Source organism: Lissotriton vulgaris, unplaced genomic scaffold (assembly GCF_964263255.1).
Source record: "Lissotriton vulgaris unplaced genomic scaffold, aLisVul1.2 SCAFFOLD_1023, whole genome shotgun sequence".
In the NCBI taxonomy this organism is placed as follows: domain Eukaryota; kingdom Metazoa; phylum Chordata; class Amphibia; order Caudata; family Salamandridae; genus Lissotriton; species Lissotriton vulgaris.
This window is the reverse complement of record NW_028242519.1, coordinates 770,892-797,666: the sequence shown is the minus strand read 5'-3', so window position 1 is coordinate 797,666 and position 26,775 is coordinate 770,892. Positions and strand designations below refer to the sequence as shown.

Here is a 26,775-nt window from a genome sequence, read left to right as displayed (position 1 = left end):
CAAGTAACTTAGCAATAGTGGATTTGGAGAACTCTACCTGGATTACAGTTATCATGTTATAGAGAGTGAAAAAGAGGATAGGTAAAGTTCAGCATGGTCAATATAAAATCTGAGTGCTCTCCTGACATCTGGATTACTGAGAAGGATCTTGACATCAGAAAAAGAGTTTCATTAAAAAAGGGGATTGAGTTCCTGATTCACATAAAAATTAAAAAACAGTTTGCACAGGAGCCATGCTTGAGCTGAGAGATCCACCTTGCAACTGTGGAAACCAGTATGAGAATCTTTGTAAGAAGAAATTAAGTGAATTAATACTCTTCGAAGGAGTACTTGCAACCAGAAACCGTTGCCTTGTCAATAGCTTCCAATTACCGGATGGCATGGTCTCAAAAGACTGTAAGGCAAAACAGAACCAGGGCACTATGAACCATATTATCCTACTTTTACATTTTACTTTTATACAGGATCCTGTTAGATTGTATTAGCACTGCTTTTAGCAACCTAAGTGTTATCTTTGAAAAGGCCACGGATCTCTGGATGATCATTTGGCGAACAATAGCTGAGAGCCCCTCTACCTGGCCCTCAAACATAAGAAACTTCGAAGAAGGTAGATCATGAAACCATTCCTGACATAAAAGGATCTAGGGCCTTTTAACTCTAGATCTAAAGAGAAGACGAAACGGATCCTCCTCTCAGGTGGGGATTTAAACCTGCTTCTTGTGCTTTGGGCCTTGTAGAAGAGATAAAGAGGCCCATGAAGGATTGTTAGGATTTTCTCATGTCTGCTCGAAGCCTCATGTTTAGGTCGAAGCCTATCAGACAGCACGTGTCCGGTTTGCTAACGACTTTTTGGGGACATTCTGAAAGCTTCCCTTGGGAATGCATTCCACCCAATGCTCACCATTGGCTTTGTGTTTGTAACTCATATTGGCTTTCTTTCTATTTTCTTGCTTTATTTGCTTTACACTGCCCAGTGCAAGTTTGCCACTCCGGTGGAGCATAGCCAATTTACTTATTCTTATATGAGTGCTCGCTTTCGGTAAACAGGCCTTTAAATCTTGTTGTTATCTTGTCACATTTGCTGTGCATTCAACGACAGAGGTCTGTCTACTGAGGGAGCTTGATGTTTACATTTCCTTCTCTGACTTCAAAGTGAGAGGATTTATGTGACAATCTTGCAGCAAAAAAAATAGTTTTTTCTAGCACACAACAAAATGCAAATGCCTGTAAATTAACTGTGCAGATATTTCAGAATATATCAGAATTAGGAAAGCACAAATGAAGCACATTTTTGGTAAGTGTGGTGAAATTAAATATTTTAATACAATCAAAGAAAACAAATACATTAGGTGATGACCTATCCACACATTTTCGCTTGTGCGCTTTACACTTTAATTAGTAAACCTGTATGTCTCTGCAAATGTAATGGTCATTTCAATTGAAATGCGTTATCTGTAATGGCACCGTGCATACTCCACATTACCCTACTCCACTCTACTCCACTCTATGCCCCTCCACTATAATACGATTCTATGACATGCCACTCCATACTGAGACACTCAACTCTGTGCCACTTCATTCAAAGCCACACTATGACACGCCACTCCACTATACGACACGTCACACCACTCTACTCTACAACATGCCACTCCACTCTACGCCACTGAAGTCTACAACACGGCACTCTATGCCACTCCACTCTTCTACATAACACTCTGCCACACAATACTCTACGACAATATACTCTACTCAACGCCACTCTTGTCTGTGACACTTTACTCCACTCCACTCTATGACGCCCTTCAGCCCTCCACTCTACAATCACACTGCTACATTGTTTACCCTCCATTCTATGTCACTCTATACAAATCCCTCTATGCCACTTTACAAGACTCTACTCTGACACGCTACTCCACTCTACTCCATTAAAGGGGCACCTTTACCGCTAAGGCAGATGAACGTCACTCCACTTCCCTGTGACCAGGTCAAAAAGGAAAAAAAATGATAACGCATTGTTATTATGATTTTATTTTTCCATTGTTGCTCAGCTGGTTAAGAGTGGGCAGGGCTGGCTGTGACAGTAGCAGGGGGAGGAGTGGTAAGAACCCTGTAAGTGTGCATGATGGTTTGTCCGGCCGTCTTGGGCTAGCCAAACAATCATGCATACTTTGCATGCTCTCCACCAAGCTGTATTGCACAGCCTAATGGAGAACATGCCCAACCTCCCAATCCCACTCTGAGCACCGAACCACAGTGCTCTGACCAATCACAACACTGCCGTAAGCAGTGTTGTGATTGGCTACGAGAGTCTGGAAGTGTGGATGCTTCCTTTTCCTGCCCCAGAAGTCCTGGAAGCGGGCGAAGACCGCCGAGAGGCAGGGGCTGGAAGGCAGGTAGGTACGTTAAAAAAAAATGTAATTCCCTCCCCCCGCAACCCACCCCCACTGCCGTTAAGTAGTAGCTGACACTGCGCCATAATGCCACTCCACTCTATACCACTGTACTCTAGCCCCTCTACTCCACTACACTCTACTCTGCTCTATGCCACTCCAAAACACTCAATGCCACTCTACTGCACTATACTCTACAACACTCCACGGTATGCCACTCTACGCTACTCCACTCTAAGCCACTTCACTCTACTCCACTCTATGCCACTCTACTCCATACTACTCTCCGACACTTCACTCTATGACACTCCATTCTAGGACAGTGTACTTCACTCTATGCACTCCATCCTACAACACTGTTCTAATGGCAGCAGGGTCACGATTGATTTGCATACAGTTGAGTACAAATTGAGGTGGCATGGTGTGAAAAAAAAGATGGACTGGGATGCGGCCCTAAGTAATTACTTGTGGCTAAGATTAATTCATGCATTCCAGCAATCACTCTTTTGTATACTTCAGTTTGTTGCCTGCCCTAAGGGGGACAGGTATGCCCAGGCGTGGGTCCCGTGAACACTGTGTCACTGGTATCAAGCTGGAGCTGGCTGATGAGCTCATAACTAGGGGAAACCGGTCCGGAGTTGCTTGTGATCTGGTTCAGTGAGTACCTGGGTTAGAAGGTCGGGCTGACTGCTCCAATTGGCGCATGGTCAAGAATGATTTGCATATAGCTCTGTACAAACCGAGGTAGCATGATGAGCAAAATAACAATGGTCTGGGTCGCAGCCCTGAATAAATTACCAGTGGTAAGATTAATTCAAACATTCCATCCATCACTTTTTTGTACAGTTCAGTTTCTTCCAGATAGCACTGTGCTCTACACATTCAGTAGTATCCATTGTTAGCCAAGGGCCTTTAGTTGTTCTCAACTCTGTGTAAATACTCCAGTAAGTAGTGAACTACAACTTTACTTTTGTACCCACCCTCTGCTACAGATTGTTTCTAGTGCATTCAGTACTGCATATCCCCCAGCAGGAGAGAGAGTATTCCTCTTTCACTACTGAAACCATTGCCTGTAGCTAGCTGCCAACAGTACCCCCACAACTGCATCCTTACTCAACAAGTTAACTCCACTTCATAAAGAAAATGATGGGAGAATGATAACTGAAATCACTTTTCATTTGCATGTAATTTCCTACTTTTTGTCTAAAAATGTACCGGCTCAATTCTGCAGAAGAACACTACTTTTTTATTACAATTTTTAAAACACTGCGTGTCCAGAATTTCCCACAGGGCTTGAACTACGAAGCAATGCCGTAGTGTCGATGATATAGAAACACAGCTAATGCTAGCAAATAATAAACATCAGCCGTTTGCCATCCTGTTACATAATGCATGGACTCAGGACTTTAAGTGGGGGGGCTGTGCCCCCCCAGTTGTTTTTGAGGGGCCTCGAAATGGGGCTCTAGGGGGGGGTCTATTTTCGGGCCTCAAAGGTCAAAGGTAGGGTGAGCAGACGTCCCGGTTTTTGTTTGGTGTTACTAGTGTGGGTAATATGTCTGGATAGTGAAATACTGCCAATTTCGTTTTTCACTATTGAAAGGCTATCTTGCCCATAGGATATCATGGGGAATGCTGTGTGACATGTTTACCTACAGTTGCTGTGATTGCTGAGGGAGGGACTGTCTGCTGTGTGCTGCTTCCCCCTGAGTTGAAGAGGAGCTGTGCTGTGTGCTTTGCCTCTCTGAAGCCTTCCTATCTCCAAGGGCCTAAGAGGAGCTGGGAAGTCAGGGATACAAATGTTCTCCAGCACCCACCCTTCCAGCTGCTGTGTGGGTCTCTGCGCTGTGCCTTTGTGAAGCTGCCCCCCTGTGAAATCTGTCTCGGTGTGCTCATCGGCACACAGCTGGGGCGTAAGGTCATGAGGCCTGCTCTGCCTCAAACGTGATCTGCCCCAGGATCGAGTCCCTCGCGCTCTGTGTGTGCGGATTAATGCACCGCTGAGGAACTTTGAAGCGCCTGCTTTGCCCCCGAGCGCTATGTGGGGGTTGACTCCACTGCCGCCCCTCGAGCTGTGTTGTGCGCCCGAGGCCTGGTTCGCCGCTCTGAGAAGGAGCCTTGAAAACACCCTGCCAGTATTCACCACCACCGGCCCGGGAAAGGAGCTGCCTGAACCTGAGGCAGAGGCGTGTCCCATCGGCAAAAGCGGCTTCACCAGAGATCAGGGCGGACCGCAGAGCCCCCTTCACATCCTAAGTTAACCGGTAACCGGAGTTTGCACAGGGGGGGAGATTATGATCACAGACGCTACCGGCGGGCCTGTCTTCTCTATACAGGTCGCCCTGTTGCTACTTACGTGTCAGTGGTGTTACGAAACTTGAGGGGGCCCCCCTGCAAAGTACCAGGAGGGGTCCCTCTCTGACCACACAGGAGCTTGGGGAGCCCTGCATCGTGAGGGCTGAGGGGGGCCTTTGTTACACCACTGGGGGGAGATTCATATACAAGACTTCTGGACTTTAGCCCAATAGCTGCCTTAGCTTTCCAGTTTACAATTCAGTTCAAATCTGGTTGGCAGCCCTCATTGTCGCCCTCTCTATTTCTTGGGTCACCGGTAGCACCTCTCCTGCCATGCCCCTTTGTAGTGCTGCTTCTTGCCTACTTTGTTTGGTGGGTCTTACAAGTGTGTTTACAGCAGTGCGCCGGGTACTTCAGTCAGATTCCTGGCACGCCCCAGGTCACTGTTGTACCACTCACCGCTGAAACCAGTACGGCTTGTTTCATAAGGAATCTATTCCTTGTTATATGCCCAGTATTACAGCACATACCCTCAGTCCTACAGCCAGTCAGCTTTCCTCCCCTTGTAACACCAAGACAGGGGATGCTGTCTCTTGAAACAGAGCTGTGCATAGGAGGTGGGCTCCAGTTCGCCATTGCTCTTCTGCTCCCATTCCCTGTTTCTCTAAAAACAGAGGAATTTTCTTTCTCACCTGGTTTCTGGGCCTGTTGGCACTTTCCATCCTGTGCATTAGTGCAGAGATTGAGGGATGGCACGTGCTTTCAGTGGATTCATGAGTCCGAAACTTGACAGCAATTCATGTTAGAATTATTCCTTTCACCTTGTTGGTTGTTGCGGATGACTCCGTAAATGCAGCGGCTACGCCAAGTTGTGGGTACCACGCTCAATTGTCATAGGAACCAGGCTATACCTCTCTGATGAGACCTAAGTACGTTCTGCTGACCCCATCTCTAGTTACACATTAGTTGCCCCAACTAATCCATTGTAGTGTAATAAGAAGGCGTTTTACAGTTGTGATATATGGGAAAATGCTACTTTGGGCGATTCTGTGACTGGATGCGACTTCATGATTTTCTTAAGCACACAATGCTAGTTATCTTGATTTAGACCAAGCCCCTACTCGGATAGGCCACACCCCTTTAAGAAATTTGTCACGCCCCTTTAAGAGCACCCCCAGGTTTTTTTCCCCACTAAAGCCCTGCATGGACTCCACGTGGCTTCCATCGCGGTTTCTGCTCTCACAGTAAGAGCGCCCCCTATCTTTGTTCCATGCAGTGACACCACAGAGACCGGATTGCCTTACCTGTCGCAATGGTTGCATTTGAAGGGCTTGGCTCCTGTGTGCTTCCTGTAGTGCCGCGTCAGCTCGTCGCTTCGTGCAAAACGCCACTCACAGCCTTCCCACGAGCACTTGTAGGGTTTTTCACCTGTGAGACACAGAACAAGGACAGTCAGTGGACTGCAAACAGGCCCATACGTTGTAAAACGCTAATACTGCGGTTTTAAGACTTGGAAGTGGGCAGAGAAAACCATTCAATGAGTTGCTGTTGGTAGCGAAAAACTAATTAAATCAGAAGGATAATAAGGGGAAAGTTGGATAGATTTGATTGTATTTTAAACCGTTAAAGTAGAAAGAGGACGGAAACTTTTTCACAATTCAAAAGTAAAAAACAAGAACATAAAGCATCATAAACGTTTGTGTGCTCTCCACAACAATTAGTTATTCCATTAGACATGTGACCAGTTTTCTTTTAGATGCACTTAAAACTGTAGACTGAGACTAAAAGATGTACGTCAATATGGTCCAAGATTTTCAAGGCATCAAAACAGAAACCCGTTTCCATTCCCCTTAGTTCATCTCTGTCTCGGGTCCCGCCTTCCCTCTCCTCATGTACATTTCACATGCTTGACTTTACATGCTCACTTCCATCTCTAGGAAAGAGTGGTATCAAAGTTTTCCCAGCCTTTCCCACCCACCCTCCATCTGTTCCTTAGACTGAAGGGTGGTGCAGAGGACCACCAAAGTACAGATTCCTACAAACCTTCAACTATCTTTCAAAGTATTTCAGCTCTCGGATTCTTTCAATGAGACCCTTTACAATCAGTACCATCACTATAGCTAGTAGAGCACCAGCCCTCTCACACATTGGTTTTGCCAGTGCTTTGCTTTGTGTTTTCAGCTACACCAGCATGCTGACCTGAGGCACTGCAACCCATCAAAGAAGCAATGAAAGGGATAATGGAGTTCATGTAAAAGGACACAAGTCAATCTAAAAAGGCTGCTGAGTTTTGCTGCCTTTTTAGGTCTCGCACTGCGAACCGATCGCGAAGCGATCGTCGCTGCAAGACTCTATTGCAATAATTTCTGCTTACAAGGAGCCAAGGGAGACAGGCGACAAGAGATGTGCACGCGCGCGTAAACGGATCAGGTCGCGTGCGCTTCCTGTCTCCCATGGCTCCTTGTAAGCAGACACACAGGCAACAACACACACACACACACACATACAGAACCCCCCCGCCCCCGCGCATACACACACGCACACACACACATAGAGAACCCCCAACCCCCCGCCGCTGCGCATACACACACACCCGCACACACACACACACACATAGAGAACCCTCCCACCCCCCCTCCCCTACCTGCCGCGCGCACACACACACACAATACACAGAAACTGGAATTCCTTATGTCGCAGGTAGCGACACACAATTGAAATGACGAGCACTCTTCGTTATCACTAACCTTTCATGTGACGGCTTAACTTTCCCTGCCGGTTTTGTGCGTCTACGTCCAAGCGATAGTGAATGCGTGCTAGGACACGCGCACGCGCTCCGTTCTTCACGCTTCCGTGTAGTGCAGCGCGTGCATGAAGTATGCTATGTCGCTGGCGCTGCCTGACCATGGATGTGCGCATGTGCAATTGCGGTTCCTAACAGGCACGGGTTCGAAGGAATAGGGTAACATGTCTCGCCGGGCCCTGAGGCGGCTGAAGGGTGAAGTGCCGGTTCAGGACCCACTCGGTTCTGGGGACCTGCCGCCGGGGCAAGCTGAGCAAGAGGATGAGGAGGAAGAAGCGGATGTCCCTATACGGAGTAAACACAAGAAGGGCAAGAAACTTCTACAAGAGAGAGGAGGCACCAACCTGTTCGAGCTGGTGAGAATGTCCAGCACATTTCAGTCATGGGTTGAAGTGGTGCTACTGGGTGGAAGAGGGCTCTGTCCCAGTCCACCTAGGGCTGATCATGACTGGGGATAATGGGGATGTATACGGTAAGCTTGTATGTGGACTTGGCACTTTACATGAAGGTGCAACAATACATGTCTAAAGGGATCAATAGCACTTTAAATAGGGGACCTGGTGGCAATCGGAGAACTAAAGTTGTCATTATACTTCATGAGGAGAAGCAATATGACAAAAGTTGGGACCAATGCTTTAAATTGACCGGTACTGTCCGGTACGGAGTACCTGCACTTTTATATTTTGAGAGGGAGAGTACCTGCACTTCCAACGAGAAATGCTATACTTTTGATTGGAGATTACCGGCACTTCTCAGAAACAAGCAGGTACTCGGGTATAGAGTACCTGCACTTCTGTTTTTCCATTTCATGCACTGGTTGGGACACCCTCGAGTTACAATATGTCAAGCTTGACTAGCTTATCCAGTTCTTGTTCAAACTTCGCATTGTGATATCTACATTTTAAAAGGGAATGCAAAACTACAGGGACCAAAATGCAAAGTAAAACCCAGTACTTAATGCCTTACTCATGCCTATCATGGTGTTCCAAGAGCACTCTGAAGCAGCTTTTAGACGGCGACAATACTGACTGGAGAAGGTGTACAGATGAGATCAAAAAAACACATTGTGGTCATACATATATCTATTGTAGAATTATTGAGCTTCTCACCATTGACAAAGCCACAGAGCAGTCCTATTCACATCTGCTTCTGAGGCAACTTTAAGTAATTGCTAGAGTGCTGCACAGTGAGGTGCAATATGGAAGGTGTTGGGTGAAGTGCCTCCAGTTTGTAAATATGCTCTGAGGGTCGCGCGGCCACTGCTTATTAGCATGAGGTGCTGGAAGTTGCAGAAAAGCAAGAGAAGAGTAGACACTGTTGTTTATGCGGATGCTGCCATTTTATTAGGTCTTAAGTGCAGGTTGCTTTAATTTTCTGATGTCGAAGATCTTTTGTGAACAATACCATTGTTATTTGTAATATCAATATATCGAAGTCACGTAAATACAAAACCTGTTGCATTACAAATGCTATAGCTGTCACATTTGCGAAAGTTATAACTATTGGCATTGTAAATGACAAAGCTATTAATTTAGCTATTTTCAAAACCAACACATAAATAAAAAAATTGTCATTTACAAGACCAATAGCTCAAACTTTCCTAATGCGAGACCTATTGCATTGCAAATGCTTGTTGTTCTATTTACCAGCTCGCAATATTTTTTTCCCCAGTGGACTAAGCATCTGTGAGCCCACTTGAGCTGCTCCATCAGCTTCTGAGTAGCACACAATCAGATCACATGGCTTTGCTGACCTGACTCAAAGGGTGCTCCACCCATAGAACAATGTAGCCACTGCCCCTTCACTGAGCTATGGGGAAAACGAAGGTTGGGGCAGCATCGATTCTAGGCATTTTTACTTCCACCCCTGTGAGTGCAGTCTACCAACCCTCTTGGGTACATCTGCTGAACCCCCCACAGCTGGAGTTCTTCTCTTTCTGATAAGTGCATGCTCCCTGTTTGGACTTACATGTGGTGTGCATGGAGAGGACTTCTCGTATGAAAATTGTCTTCTACAAGGGAGTAGTGTAGGCAACACAAGATGATGGTTTCCTATGGAGTACAAGGACATTCTGGCATTCAAGGCTGTAGAGCAGACCATAGACACTCCATTGCACATCCATCCTTGTTTGGATACCGGCTTCTTTCTGTCTGTCACATACATTCAGCTCAGAGCAATACCTTGGCACAAAAACTTGCTCATTCAGTTTACCTGCACGAGTCGAACTGCTTTCCGATTTTCTTGGGAATGGTTCATTGCAAATAAACGTGTTTGACTTGTGTGAGACTTAAGTCACACTCTTTTGCCATCTATTGTTGCTCCCTTTTGTGCTCTGCTAAAGATTGTCTGGAAGTCTCAGATGCCACACTCAGGACATCAGCCAGGACCACCCTTGGAAGTTGGCTTTAGAATTTAGAAGTTTGGATCAGATGTTTGGCACCCTAAATCCACTGTATTATAGTGGGAGAGAATTCCAGTTCACTTTTGGTTTTGGTTTGGGGTTGGGGGGAGAGCACTCTAAACATCTGTGTGTTTTGCGATATTTTTTAGAAGATTCTCAGCTACCTGAACTCATATCCAGTGAGTCGTCCCCCTTCACCCCCCAAAACCCATGATCTGGAAAACTAGGGCAAAGGGGAGAAATATCATATCATACTTGATATATTCTAACGCTGCCTGCCATCTTAATATCCATTTACAGGCTATCGTAAACAGTCACAGTGAGCAAATGAAACCTAGAGGTTTAAGAGGACTTGCACACTTGAAGGAATGCATAACAGTGGCACTAGACCATAATGTTATTAGTAAAGTTACAGTTTTTTTGTACTGTGTAGACCCTACAAGTATTTTTTATATCTCGGCTCGAGGCGCTGCAACAACCTTCAGTTATTAATCACTTTACGTGCTGTATACTCCCATCTGAAATAAAGAGTTATTCCTTCTTAGAAATACGGTTCTTTCTAGGCCATGACTTTATAGCATGCGATCTACAGGTCATCTTGTCCTGGATTTCAAACCTACTACCATGCCCAGATAATATCAATCAATCAATCAGGAGTTTGTTAAAGCGCGACTACTCACCCGTAAGGGTCTCAAGGCGCAGGGGGTGGGGGGTGCAGGTTCCATTCCATCAAGGAGGGGGTCTGTCGAAGAGCCAGGTTTTGAGGTTTCTTGCAAAGATGGGGAGCGATGTTGTCTGTCTGAGGTGGAGCGGAAGGGCGTTCCATGCTTTGGCCGCGAGGAAGGAGAAGGAGCGGCCTACCGATCTGGTCTTTCTGGTGCGGGGGACCACGGCGTAGGAAAGCTGGGCTGATCGTAGGGTCCTTTGGGGTGCGTGGAATTTGAGTCGACTGTTCAGGTATGCTGGCCCGGTGCCGTGGAGGGCCTTGTGTGCGTGGGTGAGCATCTTAAAGGTGATTCTCGCCTCGACGGGGAGCCAGTGGAGTGTGCGCAGGTGCTGGGAGATGTGGCAGTGTTTTGGCAGGTTGAGGACCAGTCTTGCGGCGGCGTTCTGGATGTTCTGTAGCTTGCGGATGAGGTTTTTGTTTATTCCGGCGTAGAGTGCGTTGCCGTAGTCGAGTCTGCTGGTGACCAGGGCGTGAGTGACTGTCTTTCGGTGTTCAAGGGGGATCCATTTGAAGGTCTTACGAAGGAGGCGGAGGGTGTGGAAGCAGGAAGATGAGACAGAGTTGATCTGGCGGTCCATTTTGAGCTTGGAGTCCAGGATGATTCCCAGGTTGCGTGCGTGGTCTGTGGGGGTTGGCGGGTTTCCGAGGGCGGTGGGCCACCAGGTGTCGCTCCAGGCGTCGGGGTTTGGGCCCATGAAGAGTGCTTCTGTTTTGTTGGTGTTTAGTTGAAGGCAGCTGTTTTTCATCCATTTGGCGACGGCTTCCATGCCTTCTCGAAAGTTGCGTCTGACGGTGTTGGGCTCGTTGGATAGGGAGAGGATGAGCTGGGTGTCGTCTGCATATGACACGATGTTGAGTCCGTAGGTTCTGACGATGGGGGCAAGTGGAGCCATGTAGACGTTAAAGAGAGTCGGGCTGAGGGAGGAGCCCTGGGGGACTCCGCAGGTGATCGGTGTGGGGTCCGAGAGGAAAGGGGGGAGTCTGGTCCGCTGCGTCCTGCCGGAGAGGAAGGAGCAGATCCAGTCGAGGGCCTTGTCCTGGATTCCTGCATCGTAGAGTCTGCGTATTAGGGTGCGGTGGGAAACTGTGTCGAACGCCGCTGATAGGTAGAGGAGGATGAGGGCTACTGTTTCTCCTTTGTCCAGTAAGGTGCGGATGTCGTCTGTTGCGGCGAGGAGGGCGGTTTCCGTACTGTGGTGTTTTCTGAAGCCGGATTGGGAGGAGTTGAGGATGTTGTGTTCTTCAATGAATGTGGCAAGTTGGCTGTTGATGGTTTTCTCGATGACTTTCGCTGGGAACGGGAGCAGGGAGATGGGTCTGTAGTTTTTGAGGTTGGTCGGGTCCGCTGAGGGTTTCTTTAGGAGGGGGTTGACCTCGGCGTGTTTCCAGTCGTCGGGGAACAAGGCGGTCGCCAGGGAGCGGTTGATGGTTTGGCGGAGCATGGGTGCGATGGTGTTGGCGGCTCTGTTGAAGATGTGGTGGGGGCAGGGGTCCGTGGGAGCCCCTGAGTGGATTGACTTAATTGTCTTCAGTGTGTCTTCGGTGGTGAGGGCTGTCCAGTCATCAATCGCTGGTTTCCGGGCACTAACTGCTCGACTTACCTATCCTGGGCCCGCCATGGCACAAAGAGAGTTGCATGATCATCCAGATGGGGTGCAACAATGTGTGTGGCCGAGGAACATTGCTGCCCAGTGACCACTGAACTGAAAAAAACTCTCATCATGAAATAAAGGCTGTCGCCAGAACTAGAGAACAGTCTAAATGCTTCACACTATGTTGTATGGGTGACCCAAAGTTTCACAAACAGCCTATATGGCCAGCCTACCCAAATGAGCAATGAGCCACTCCCCGTTTTCAATAGAACAGAGGAGTAATAATGTTCCATTGTACACCTACTCTTGTAGGCCGAACGTACAAGGATGAGACTCAAACCAGTAAACAGGCCAGTGCCTATGCTTGCATCTGACTACTTCACCTACTCTCCTCCTTCCTCTCCCTTAACCCTCCTACGAGACCAACATTTCTCTTGTTCCAGAAATTTTTTGTGAGCCTTATCTTTGTTCAGTGGCCTCCTTCTGCCCATCTTTAAGTTGATGAAATTTGAAATGTTGTTTTTCGCAGTAAATTAAATTTCAGATAAAGAAACTAAGAACTATGAACCTTTTAATAGAGGATAAACACAGGAAACCTACTCTGCTTCTATTGCTCTGGCCAGGATCAAACCAAGGCATGCACTTGGCAGAAAGGTAATCTCACTGAATACTGAAAAAACAATCTACTATGGCTCAAGACTACTAGTAGTTTCTTCTTGTCTCAAGGTTTTGGTTGATGGACAGTTTGGTAGATACAGCTCCACTTGCTGTCATTTGTTGTGCAAACAATGATACGCGCTCGTTTTTATGGGGATTCTTATTCCTGTCACCTACCCCCCAATTAGTATTTTTGGCTAGTTCATTTTGCTCTTCAACACACTGCCTGGCCATTCAGAGCTGCTGAACCCATTTCTGAAGCCGAGTTTGGCTTCTAGCAAATTCTTTGACATATAGTTCCCAGCAGGCTTCTCTGGGTCTAAGTTTTATTCTTTCTGGGTGCATATTCACTATTCACTCTGGCTTAGAGTGAAAGGTCCACCCAGCTACTGGCATACATCTTAGAGGGAAAGCAGTGCCTTGCTACTGACATCCATCATGCCATTGTTATCAACTGATGGATTCAGTAGACACAGAGATACACAATGCCCTAGAAGGTTACCTGTCCTGTAAGGGTACAAAGGGCCAGACATGAGTGCAGCCCAAATGCAGCCTACATGGGTAGTAGCACCAAAAACCAGTTCATACATAAGCCACAGCGGTCACTTGGCCCCTGGGCTCACTGCCTCAATCCAGCTGCCAATTCTTATAAAGGTAGAGGACAAGGGAGTGTTGGTCTTCTACTGCAGGCTTTTCATCGTGTTCATCTCTTGACAAAGTAGAAGAAAATCCCTTAAGCATGCCTTTAAGTGTTTTGCTGAAGCTTTACTATCTTTCAAACACACATCTCCTCACTCTGCATCTTTAAATCACTGAGTTAGTTGGTCACTCATCATACGTCGGTTGCAGTTACTTAATGTTTACTGATGGTCTTCCTTGCACGGTTGTATTAAGTAGCCTGTTCATTTTGCATTGATTTGAATTTTTAAACGTTAATTGAATGGCTTGAAATTAATTGGTGGTCCTCTTGTATAATGTATAGTAGGTAGGTTATATATGTTTGGCACCTGAACTGATTCCAGTGCCAACCCTTTATAACCTAACCTATGTGCTATATAATTTTTTCTTTTGGCTTTGGAGATAACTGATAATGAACCTATATGCAGGCAGTGGTTTTTGGCCATTGCAACGATAACTTTCTGCCCCGTCATGTTTCAGAGTGGTTAATCATCTGACTTACCCGGGGCAGAGTTAGTTATCCATCCACGCGCAGGTGTTTGAGGACTATCATGCTTCTTACGTACGTTTACAATTTTTGCTGTTTGGAACAGTACAAAGTTTATCTTATTTGATTAAAAAAAGTGAAGCCAGATATAGCGGTTAAAGCAAACTGCTAGTTTGTTCTTCACAAAGAAGCACCAGCCATACAACATCAGGCATGATGTCTAAAAGGTAAGCGCAAGTCCATACATGCTTTGCCTTTTCAAGAAGGATGCCCTGGTAAGTGCAAGCTGTATGTTGAAGATAGACCACAGGCTCCAAATCATACAAGAAACATTGCTGTACACTCAAAGTCATGTAATGAAGATGCTGCATCCAGCCCATGCAGGAAAGTTACATAAAAAAACTCCTACTGCTTGCAAAATAAGATGGCTACCTTATTCCAGCTAAAGCAAGGATCGAGGGGAGCTTCTTCCCTTCCCCAAAACTGCCCCTCCATCCAGGCTATCAATCTTCCTTGTATGCCCTGGGACCTGTAGTCTATTGTCTTGGTATATCTTGCACTTACCCCGGGGTATCCTACTTGAGACAGACCTCATTGGCCAACTTGTTGGCATGTACTGAGACACACTGGCCTTCCACCAACCATTAGTTTCTGTCGTCACTTCCCTTGCACGATTGTACTACATTTCCAGTCCTGCATGCATGGCTTCGGAGTTTGGTCACTGTACTAATGGTAGTTTGTTCAACAAGGAAGGGGATGCGATAGAAATAGGCACTCGTTAGACGTCAAATATGCTGGAAAGAGCTTTCAGCTCTGACACGTGGTATATTTGCTATTAGCATTTAGATGTTTCTTATTCACTTCCTACCGGACATCCAGTTCCCGAGCATAGTCTTGCCAAATTTAATTATTCAATTAAAATCCAATTAGAAGGCCATGTACCCAGCACTGACTGGCAAATGCAGGCATGAGGATGTCTTTATGAATTCATTGAGTGATTGCTTGCTAAATTACAACGTAAGTTTAGAATAAGCCAATATTTTACGTCATTATGAAATATGTTCACCATGCACAGTAATAAAATGTAGATTAATGCCTTTCAAAGAAAGAACTAATCAGATGTAAGAGAAAACAGCACAGTCTCCTGAGTAGGAGAGAACGCGAGAACCTGCTTTACCGAAGCCACACAGGGTGCTGCAGAAAGAATGCCTCTGAATGAGCCCTTACAGCCACTATCCCAGTCCTGGCAGGCTTCGCCTTGACTGGCAAGCATCCTTCATAAACCCTGACCTTGGTCTATGTGATATGTTGTGGAAAAGTGTGGCTCAATGGTTAGAGCGGCAGACCCTGATGCAGAGGTCTAGCCTGGGACCAGGGTTCAATTCCCCACCTCAGCGGGTCTTGGGCTCAAAATTCCACGAACCTGATCATTCTCGCCTCGGTGCCTATTCCATATAATGGAGTCCCACTCTGCGACTCTGGGCAATAGCTTGCTTAATCTCCACAACGGCCCCCACAACGCTAAGGATGCCTGGCCTCCACCTTGGGGGTGCCCAGGAGTGGACGCCTCACAGGGAAATCCAGGATGGGTTCCACAGCGGTATTCGTACAAGCGCCTTGAGACACTTGCGGGTGAGTAGTGCGCTATACAAGTATCAATTTACATTTATACCGATGATAGCGCCCCTCTGAATTTAACCTGTGGCAGCGTGGCTCGATAGTGCAGTGGAATCACATGCACCATTTTCTCCATGTCCCACCCCCAGAAGTAATTCCTAATGATCTGTTTTCTACAGTAAGCTTTCACATTCAACAAGTCTTTGTTGGAGGGTTCCTCTACCCTCTTGCTCTTCAGTGTGTTACCTAAAACAGGCGCTATGTGACTCCGGGCAGCTATAGAGCTCTTCCTGACACTAAAACACTGCTCCGAGGACACATATCTAAGGCTGAAACAGAGCATTAATCGCTGCATGGCCCTGGCATTCCCACTTGCTGTGGAGGCATCCTTCTGATGTTACGACCCAAGCCTTTTTTACATAATGACGCTCCCAGACCCTCACCAGAGATCTGTGTTTGGGACTATGGTGTTCTCATACCCTTATGAGGCTCCTCACAGAGACCGCAACCAGTCTACCGCATATCTTTAAACTTCCCTTTCTCTGTGGAAGCAATCTCTTATTTATGGAGAAATTCAACTCTTTCATCTCACTCTTTTGGCTCCAGATCTCTATTGAAGCTGCCCTCTGATGTTGGCTCTCTCACCCCACGGCTATGGCATACCAAATTCTTCTGAATGTCACCTATATGAAATCAATAGGACCATTCACATCTAGTCTCTGATATTGAGACATGGGTCTCTTTCACTCACCTGGCATTTCAGATCTCTTCAGAGGTGGGCAAGTGATATCGTAGGAAGGGCCTGTTACTGCATCATCCAAACATTCAAATGAAGTGCAAATACTTCTCTTTGTTATTGTGGAAGATGTCTTTGATGTCCTAAGGTCCTTACATGCCATATTTGGTGACATATTTATGGTATGTAGATATAGGCCAATTTCACCTCCTTGACTGAATATTTCTCTGGAGGCAACACACTAAAACCGACAAAGGAACATTGTATCCAACCCTTTTGAAGCTCCAAATTCTTCTGCTGGCAGATTTCAGATATTGAAATACAAACTTATTTACCCACCTGCTCAAATGCTGAGGATTAATGTTTTGTCTAATTCGTTGTCCTTAGGACCCACATTTTTCTGGATCACCTTAATAAAACTGAAATTCTCATTAGCTAGAAATCCAGGTGCTGCAAATTTCTCTTCAGAACATCTTTGAAACTGAATAAGGATTTTCTTCAATTCCAGTCCTAAGGTTCTACATTTATTTCAATAAATCCACTTCTTTCGCACTGAAAAAAAAGTGAATTAATGATCCTTGCACGGCATTTCTGGAGCAAATGTTCTGAAATTGATCAACGAGTCTCTTTTACTTCACAGCAGTGAGGTTTCACATTCCTCTGCAGCCGTCTCACTGACATCAAAAATCAACAATTTAACTTACTGCACATATGCTCTATATTCCTACAGAGACACTTCACTGACAATAAGGGAGAAACACTCAGAGTCCATAAGTGCCACATCCGTTTCATGCCACCCACCTCACTAATATTTAACGGAGAATCTGCTTTCTCAGAATGATATCCCTATTAGACGTGAACGCCAAGTTTTGTGCATTTTTACTTTTAAATTATCTAAAAGAATAGTCCACTACAAACAATATAATTCCCTGGTATCAAACCGGATACAGGAAAACAGCAGTATAATTGATAACATTATGGAATTATCAATATTAGTAAATCAGTATAATAAAACTAAAGCTATGAAGTTTTATACTTGTTTTATCAGTTTTAAAAACACATTGTATTGTATTGATATAAACAGGCTAAGGTGCAAATGTAATTCTTGGGGACAGATCCAATATTGTTAAAAGCGGTCCCTGGTCTTTATACTGATATCTGGATCCAAGTCACACTGGGTGACAATACGTCTTCAACCACGAAAATATATACACATACAGGTCTAAAACAAGGCTGTGCCCATGTTGCTATTTCATTTAACCTATATTATCTCAAGTATATAGTATATATTTTACTAATGCTAGGGCCTGCCCTCACCAGCCAAAACTAGGTGTGTTGATACCCATTCTAATGTGTGCAGATGATATTGATATTTTAGACAGAGCTTTTATGGGACTTCAACACACATTAGACCACCACGTAAACTATCGTAAAGAAAACAATGTGAGAATAAATTAAGGCAAATCAAATATGTTTGTTTATAAAATAGGGAAATTATCTAAAACCCGACGGAAACTAAATGGAGAGTACATTTAGAGTAAACAACTTTAATGGCACCTAGGAATCTGGTTTCAAGATAATGGGAGTCTTGTTCATCATCAAGCAAAAATAAAGTGAAAAGCCCACTTATAACTGTTTCACATGATAAAGTTGGCTAACAATCTGTCCAGTCCATTGGCTAATCCGCTGCCAGGTGTAATTAAGAAGGCGGTGAAATGTTTCAATCTACTCAAATAATCTGGATTGATGTAATGCAATTTGATCTATTGAGACATCCATTTGCTTTAACAGCCTCTATGTCAAAGGCACAGATAGGTTTGAATTGTGCTTGATTAAACAACTGGCCTTGTACGCATCGTCAGTTTTTGACACGGATGCAAAATTGCAAACCAAGGTTCTTAAAAATTGTTGCTGTGTGCTCACCTCGAAAAGGAAGTACAAAATGTTTCCAACTTTGGGTAGCACTAAAAATCTTACATATGCAAATGGCTTGGAAAACCAACTTCCTTGGCAGCACTCTAAAATATATTTTTTAAATGTGCCCTTCTTTTTAATCTGACTTTAAAATCTGTAAATTCCTGGAGTTTTATTAAACCCTTATGACGAAGACACATAGTTGCCATATTTGATAGGTAGTATCCCCATAAAACTCAAAAAAGGTTATGTCGGACTGTGTGTTGGTAAATTTGAAACTGAGAAGATACATATTTTTGGGTCTATGCAAAAGATAATCGGATGTCTGTTGATTTTGACCCCAGGGTCAGGAAGGCTTGACTCATGTTCTTTTATGGTATCATAGTCGCCTTGGTGAAAGTAGATCATTATTATTTCCAGCTTTCTGACGATTGAGATTGCAACGTGCTGCAGCAGTTAAAGAATTTGTTTAAAACTGTTGACAGGCTACTGGCTTATGGTTTGATAAAGTGTTTAAAATTAACACTGAATTTGGATGCTCACAAAGTGTATAAAATACTGTCAGAATCATTGGTTGATCTCATTAGTAATTTCAACAATGTTATTTAAATATAATCACTGATGTCATCAATGATGACATTTACATGTCATGAGTGATGTAATATGTGAGGCAGTGCATGATGGGGGCATAAGTTACAGTTAGTTCATTAAACTAGAACTTGATTTTATTAATGGTTTTGGAGTTTTTTTAAGATTAGTCTGTGTCTCAATCAATCAATCAATGAGGGTTTTTTTAAAGTGTGCTACTCACCCGTGAGGGTCTCAAGGCGCTGGGGAGGGGAAACGGGGAAGGGTCAGCAGTTTCGTTCAACCGAACAGCCAGGTCGTCAGTGCCTTTCTGAAGGTGTTCAGGGAGGGCGCACGTCTGATGTTGGTCGGGAGTTCGTTTCAGGCCTTGGCCGCGATGTAGGAGAAGGATCTTCCTCCCGCTCTGGCTCTGTGGATGCGTGGGGTATTGGCGAGGAAGAGGTTGTTGGATCAGAGGTTTCTTATGGATACGTGGAGGTTGATTCTTTCGTTTAGGTATTAGGGTCCGGTATTATGTAGGCATTTGTAGGCGTGGGTGAGTATCTTGAAAGTGACTCTCTTTTTGATGGGGAGCCAGTGGAGCTTCCGTAGGTGTTGGCTTATGTGGTTGTGTCACAGGATGCAGAGGACGAGTCTGGCGGCGGAGTTCTGTATTGTCTGGAGCTTGCGAAGTAGAGACTTGTTTATGCCGGCATAGAGGGTGGGTGACTGTCTTTCTTGACTTGGGGTGAACCCACTTGAAGGTTTTGCAGAGGAAGCGGAGGGTGTTGAAGCAGCTGGAAGCAACGGCATTGACCTGTCTGTTCATGGAGAGAGAGGAGTTGAGTACGATGCTGAGGTTTCTGGCATGGCCTGTGGGGGTCGGGGTGCCAAGGACGGTGGGCCACCAGGAGTTGTTCCATGCCGATGGGGTGATTCCGAGGATGAGTACTTCTGTCTTCTCCGAGTTGAGCTTCAGGCAGCTGTTGCTCTTCTAGGCTGCGACTTCCTGCTTTCCTTTCTGGAAGTTAAGCCTGGTGGTGGTGGGGTCCTTGGTGAGGGAGAGGATGGGCTGGGTGTCGTCGGCGTAGGACATTATGTTAAGACCATGCTGTCAGACGATTGCGATAAGGGGGCCATGTAGATGTTGAGGGTTGGGCTGAGCGATGACCCCTGTGGGACTCCGCAGTTGATTTCCATGGGTTCTGAGAGGAAGGGTGGCAGTCTGATCCTTTGGCTTCTGCTGGTGAGGAATGATCAAATCCAGTCGAGGGCGTTTCCTTGTATGCCGGCGTCATGTAGTCTGGCTGCGAGTGTGGGGTGGGAGCTGGTGTCGAATGCTGCTGACAGGTTGAGTAGAATCAGGGCTGTGGTGTGGCCTTAGAGGGCAAGGATGTTGTCTGTGGCGGTGAGTAGGGCAGTCTCAGTACTGTGTTTGCTGCGGAATCCGGATTGAGAGGGGTTGAGGATGTTGTGGTCTTCGATGAACCTGGTCAGTTCTGCGTTGACGGTCTTCTCTGCGACTTTTGTCGTGAAGGGGAGGAGCGAGATGGGACGGTAGTTCTTGAGGTCCGTCGGGTCTGCTGAGGGTTTCTTGAGCAGGGGCCTGACTTCTGCATGCTTCCAATCATCGGGGAAGAAGCCTGTCTTGAAGGTGGTGTTGATGGTGCGTTGTAGTACGGGTGCGAATAATGAAATACACCAAGTTCTTACAAGTGGACACTAATGCAAGTATTACAAACCATCCCTTTTTTTGCTGTTTCTGCATCTGCATGTTTTTAGGTTTGCCGAGACTACAATACTTCTTGTGACTAGCTTGAGGCATTGTAAGCCCCCATACACAAAAAAGGCCACTGAGGGCATTGATATTTCACTGACCTGCACCAAGACATGCTCACTTATACAGCGTACTAGCAACATGACGGCAAGTCCAGTGTACAGATGCTTAACGGCTGGACAATTCCACAAACCCAGATAACTGCAAATGTCCACTTTTTATGCATTCTTTTGAGGTGCTGTTTGGTCTGCTTTTGAGCACTTCTATGTCTTGCAGATGAAAGACCCACCACAATGAGATGAAGTGACCCTCCCAAGGTCACACTAATGTGATCATGTGTTGAAGCTTGGGTAAGGCCTCTTGAATGTTTGCAGTAAAGCAACATGCACTAGACCATATACCTATCTAAAGAGTAGCCGCTGTCTTTCTAAACACCAGCATTAGAAAGTTTGAACAGAGATATGCAACAACAAAATGTAAACGGAAACAGCACACATTAAGATCCTGAAATCTGAATGTGGCGCCCAGGCTTTTCCTTCATGATCCAGGAACGGTGTGTCTTCTCGCACTGGAATCAATCTCAGAAACAGCCTGGAAATCATGGGTGGCAAAGCCAAGAGTGAATTACCAAGGCCTCCTTCATTAGCAGGATTAATTCTTTATCCCAGTGACGCTCATTAGGCATTCCAGCTCAAGCAGTGGGCAATAAACGCAATTGTAATTTCAAGGTCTAATTAAGCCATTTGACTGGAGCCCAGGTGGATGGTACTGTCGTCTGAAGGGCTCGAGGCTGCTGGCCTCTCTCCAGGAGCAGGGACAAAGAACCGCGGGTCTGGCTTTGGAGCAGCGCCTTCGGCTCTATTGTCTCGACTGTTTGTTTAGCATCTTTTCTCAGAGCAGAGGGGGGGGGGGGGGGGGGGTAAGGTCTGGCGGGAGGAAGAGGGGTTGATAAGGGAAGGATGTGCACACCCATGTGTACAGGCACACACCAGTACTCACACACGAGAGCACACGCCCACGTCACACGTCCAATCAACGGTGAGCCGTGAAGCCCAGGCATGCATTTCTTCCATCTGCTAGAGTTATACACCGTGCCCTCCTACGGAGCCTCGCTAGGATCGAACTGCCTCAAGGGCATTACAAGTCATACCTTCAATGCCCTTAACAATTACAATAATTCGTAACAATATTTACAAATGCACAGCATATTCAATCATTTGAATAATCGATGGGCACTTAAATAAGAGGTGATTTTATTATCCATGTATGCTATGTACTCAAAACTGTATATAATGCACTTTGCATATTACCAAGCGCAGCCTGTGCATTCAGTACAGTACTGTGCGTAAATATCTTGTGCTGCACATTGTTCACTGAATATGTACACTCTGCTATACATTGCATGTTGTGTACTAGGCATACCTATGGATTTTCTCTATTTGCCACATAATCGAACATGCTGCATAATTTCCAGGTTTCAACATAAGTGGAACATTGACAATGTCTATAGGCCTGGCCTTGGCGACTGGACTATTTTTATTTGCAAACCTATCTAGTATGTGCGATGGATCAGGCAAAAATATAAAGGAGAGGCGCAGCAGCCCAGGCACACCAGGCTCGATACTGAAATGTTCTACTTTCAGGGGGTATGCACATGTGATCGGGCTAAATGTCATCGCTCATAGGGCAAGACAGCCAACAGATGAAGTAGCTGACCCATTGCCCCATGCTGTTTGCTATGGTGGGCGGAAGCAAAATATGAATGACACCTGAACGGACTAATTGACGTTGAAGGCTGAACGAAAACCCCTGTAAGCGTGCATGATTTTTTTTGCAAGCATGAGGTAGGCTAATGGCATAATTAGTCTCCAGTCTAGGCCTATAAAATGTGATTCTAGCTCAATCAAAGCAAAAGTTTAAAAAAAAAGCCACATGTTGTCCTTTGCAAAGGTTCACTGGTAATCTTTCAGTTGCTGAGTGGCCTACACAGGTGTGAACCTTGGACAAATAAGGTATATTTCTTTATGCGCCTCACGATACTTGGTTTGCGCACATCCTGTTGCTATGTTCCAGTCACAACAAAGTACCAGACGACCACATTTACCCGTTACAATATATTTTTGACTACATGCTCCCAACAATAACAGCAGGTGGAGAGAAGGGCTGGGAACCTGGTTTCCGCTGGCTCCGCTTGTGGGAAGAGTTCTCGAATCCTCTGTGTCTTCCTGGCGGAGTCAGCCTTCTCTTCGTTCCTGCACGGAGCCGCCACAAGGACAGCCGCCAAACGCCTGGGGCCGAACTGTCACAGCTGACATATCTTGTTATTGAATTCTGGAGTACAGCTCCTCATTGAATCCTGCCTAATGCTGGAATGCCCACACTTATTTCAGCTCAAAATTATATTTGAAGACAGAGGGTTTACAATGAGGGTGCCTTGTTTGACTAGAAGACACGTGTACATTTTCATGGCACCAGGAGCTGTGGAAACCCTGGAAGGATGCAAATGCCATTCATTCCCTTCATGGAAGGTGTATGCTTGCCCTTTTACACATATATATATATATATACAGGGGTTTTTGTTCAGCCTTCAACGTCAATTAGTCTGTTCAGGTGTATATATATATATATCATCTTCGCTCCATTCCTATTTTCAGCCATTTCCGTAAAGCCTTAAAAACTTTTCTTTTTTCTTTGGCTTTCCCTTCTTAGGTCCCCTGTGTCCCCCTCTGTGAGTTCTGACCCAGGTCCCCCAGCGCCAGGAAGCCGTTTGGCAGCAGTGCGCTCTATTAAATACTGTTTTCATTCATTCATTCATTTCATTCATATATATATATATATATATATATATATTAATATAATAAAGAGAGAGCCCAAACCTTTGAGGTGGGTAATCTCAGGACCCACAGCACCAATCACAACACCCAATACAGAGTTTGAAAGGGCAGTTGCAGCAGAAGGACATAGGCTATGCAGACACCCACCATATACATTTAAAAGGTAAAAGAACCGTGCCATTAAAGTAGTCCCTTGTGGGCGTGTCTGCGTTGTGTTATGGGTGTGTGCTGGGGGCGTGACAAACGCTGGGGGCGTGTAGTACGTTCCGCCCTTGATGCCATGTCTCATATTGTGTGCTGTGGGCGTGTGCTGGGGCGTGGGCGTGTGCGGGGCGCGGGATTATGGAAAAAAAAGCGAGCGTTGTGCCCAATATTTCATTGTTTTTTCTTCCCAGGTTCTGTACATTCCAGCTCCGGGTGTCCACCCTGCTCCCTTTAAATACCCCTGCACCCAATAATCATAACCCACCCTTACTCCTTAAAGTACCCCAACACCCTTAAACACTAACCCATCTTAACCCTATAAATATACCCTGTACCCCAAAACCCAAACCTATCCCTAAACACTAAAAATATCCCTGTACCCCAAAACACAAACCTACTCCTGAACCCTATAAATACCCCTGTACCTCAAAACCCAAACCTACCCCTGAACCCTAAAAATACCCCTGTACCCCAAAACCCAAACCTAGCCCTGAACCCTAAAAATACCCCTGTAACCCCAAACCCAAACCTAGCCCTGAACCCTAAAAATACCCCTGTACCCTAAAACCCAAACCTAGCCCTGAACCATAAAAATAACCCTGTACCCCAAAACCCAAACCTACCCCTGAACCCTAAAATACCCTGTACCCCATAACCCAAACCTAGCCCTGAACCCTTAAAATACCCCTGTACCCCAAAACCCAAACCTACCCTGAACCCTAAAAATACCCCTATAACCCAAAACCCAAACCTAGCCCTGAACCCTAAAAATACTCCTGTACCCCAAAACCCATACCTATCCCTAAACCCTAAAACTACCCCTGTACCCCATAACCCAAAACTATATCTGAACCCTTAAAATACCCAAACACCCCAAAACATTTACCTCAGCAGCCCAAAATATATACCCCTATACCCATACTTACCTTATCCAAACTATTTAAAAAACATGCTTTTACCATTCATGCATTTACAACGAATTTCGTTGTAAATGTATGCATGGCAAAAGCATATAAAATGTAATGCCATGCGTTATAATGGCATTGCGGAGTCATGGTACTTTCGGAATGAAAGTATGCGGAGTGATGGTATGCGGAAAGAAAGTTGCGGAATAATGGGTGTTTACCCGCCCCCGGTAAGTAAATTGGTGGCACGGCGGCCCACATCTCCAGCAACATACTCATATTTTTTCACCACCGATTTGAAAAATACACAGGTCTCTCTCATTGATGGCCAGCACGGACATACACTTTTAGTCACACCTCCCGCCACAAGTTCTAGAATTGCGAACTTTAGAGCTGGGGAGCTATGTTCGAATCTCGGCATCAGCTCAACATCCTGTGATTCCAGGCAAATCGCTTTGTCTCCCCGTGCCTACCACAATCAAATGTGTTCTTCTATAATGTAAATTGTGCTTGTGCCATGTTGTCAAGTTTGCTCTATATAATATTGCAAGGAAAAATAAAGTAGGGAAACTCAAGTTCACACCCTACTGAACGCGCACTCTTAAGTGCATCAGCAGTACACTGTGAATCGGAGCGTTTCACAGGCCTTTCACAGATAAGAAATGCTATCAAAACGAAATCCTACAAAACAATATACTACTGGCCGGCAGCAATTCATACCCGGACAACGTCGGGACGGGCTGTATAATATATATATATATATATATATATATATTATATTTAAACAACAAGGGTACCCCAAACAAGTCAGCACAGGACCTGGGGAGCATGCTATAAGAAACAACAGTGGTCCCATGCACCATAGATTCAAAAGAACAATGAATACAGACACAATCAATTCTGTATTAGTATGACTTGCCCAGCCGGACAGAGGTCTCGATGTTTTTACTCAACAAGGAATAAGCAAGGAATTACCTTCGACAATTTCACGTGGTGGGGCACAGGCCTGTACCCTACTTAAGCACATACAGTTTAGTACATTCGAAGGGGCAGTGAACAAGAAAAGGGCTTTTTAGGCAAAAGCTTCAAGGTTCTAAAATAACAGTTAGAACAAAGAATTCAAAATGCACCTTTACATCAACATAATACATGATATAAACAATGTATAAGACACATAAAAGGTCTATGTGCCTTATACATTGTTTATATCTGGCTGGACAAGTCATACTAATACAGAATTGATTGTGTCTGTATTCATTGCCCTTTTACGGCACTGGATTGGCAGAGCCTAGGGTATTTCATAAAGCACTTGCTGCCACGGGGTCAACTCATGACAATTACTATCACTAGTGCCTTCATTACCAATGGATGACTCCGACTCGTGCACAAAGCCCCGCTATGCGTGGGAGTCGGAATTATAGGTTACGTTGCTCTCCTCACAACCTGTAACTATGTCAAATCTGCGGGGATTTAAAAGGAGGGAACATGCGGATTGTAATGTGGTAAGCACTACAATCAGTGTGTTGTTATGCCCAATTTTCGAGGCCGTGTTCAAAAGAAACAAGGACCTCCCTACTCACACAGAACCAGGGTTCATAATACAATACAGAAAAATAATGGTACCTGTAGATTTGGTATGGGAATGAACTTTGTAATTTATAATACTGATACAGATTGAGCACTATGGCAATAATCTAAGAGAAGGTTTTCGGATTTTTCAAAAAAGCACAAATAGAGCCCAGGAAGTAAAATGCATTGTGATTAGTATTAAGTAAAAAAGTCTCCACAAAGGGGGTTTAGAGAACCGTCTTCAGTGTCCCAAGTTACTTATAATTAAATTCCCTGCGGAAAGAGAAGGGAATGCAGGGTATATATGTAAATACAATATTGAGAAAATCTGACCGTTACCTATTAAGAGGCCGTACTTGGGGCTGGTGCCTTAGAAAAGACAGTTTAGTATAAAACAGGTGCTTTTCATACACATAATCTTGAAAATTGGAGTTTATTTGAGATTCGAGTCAAACTTAAGGATAATTGCACATTACAATATGGCGCTCATGTATGTCGCGGTATAAATTGACATACAGACATGGCGACCGCGCTGCACGCCAGATTCCGAAACGGAGGACACTCTACATTACTCTGGTGAGTTAAGATCGTCAGTGGAGGGTTTACCAGTAGTTCATAAACAATG

General features: G+C 45.2%; 1 protein-coding gene across 1 annotated transcript in view; it reads right to left on the bottom strand.

Moving 5' to 3' along the window:
* Positions 1-5,982: 5,982 nt before the first annotated feature.
* Positions 5,983-26,775, bottom strand: part of KLF7 (KLF transcription factor 7) — a 200,631-nt gene continuing 179,838 nt past the window's right edge. Inside the window, exon 3 of the mRNA XM_086948333.1 lies at positions 5,983-6,110. Within this exon, the coding sequence (XP_086804459.1) occupies positions 5,983-6,110 (128 nt within the window). The remainder of the gene's footprint in view (positions 6,111-26,775) is intronic.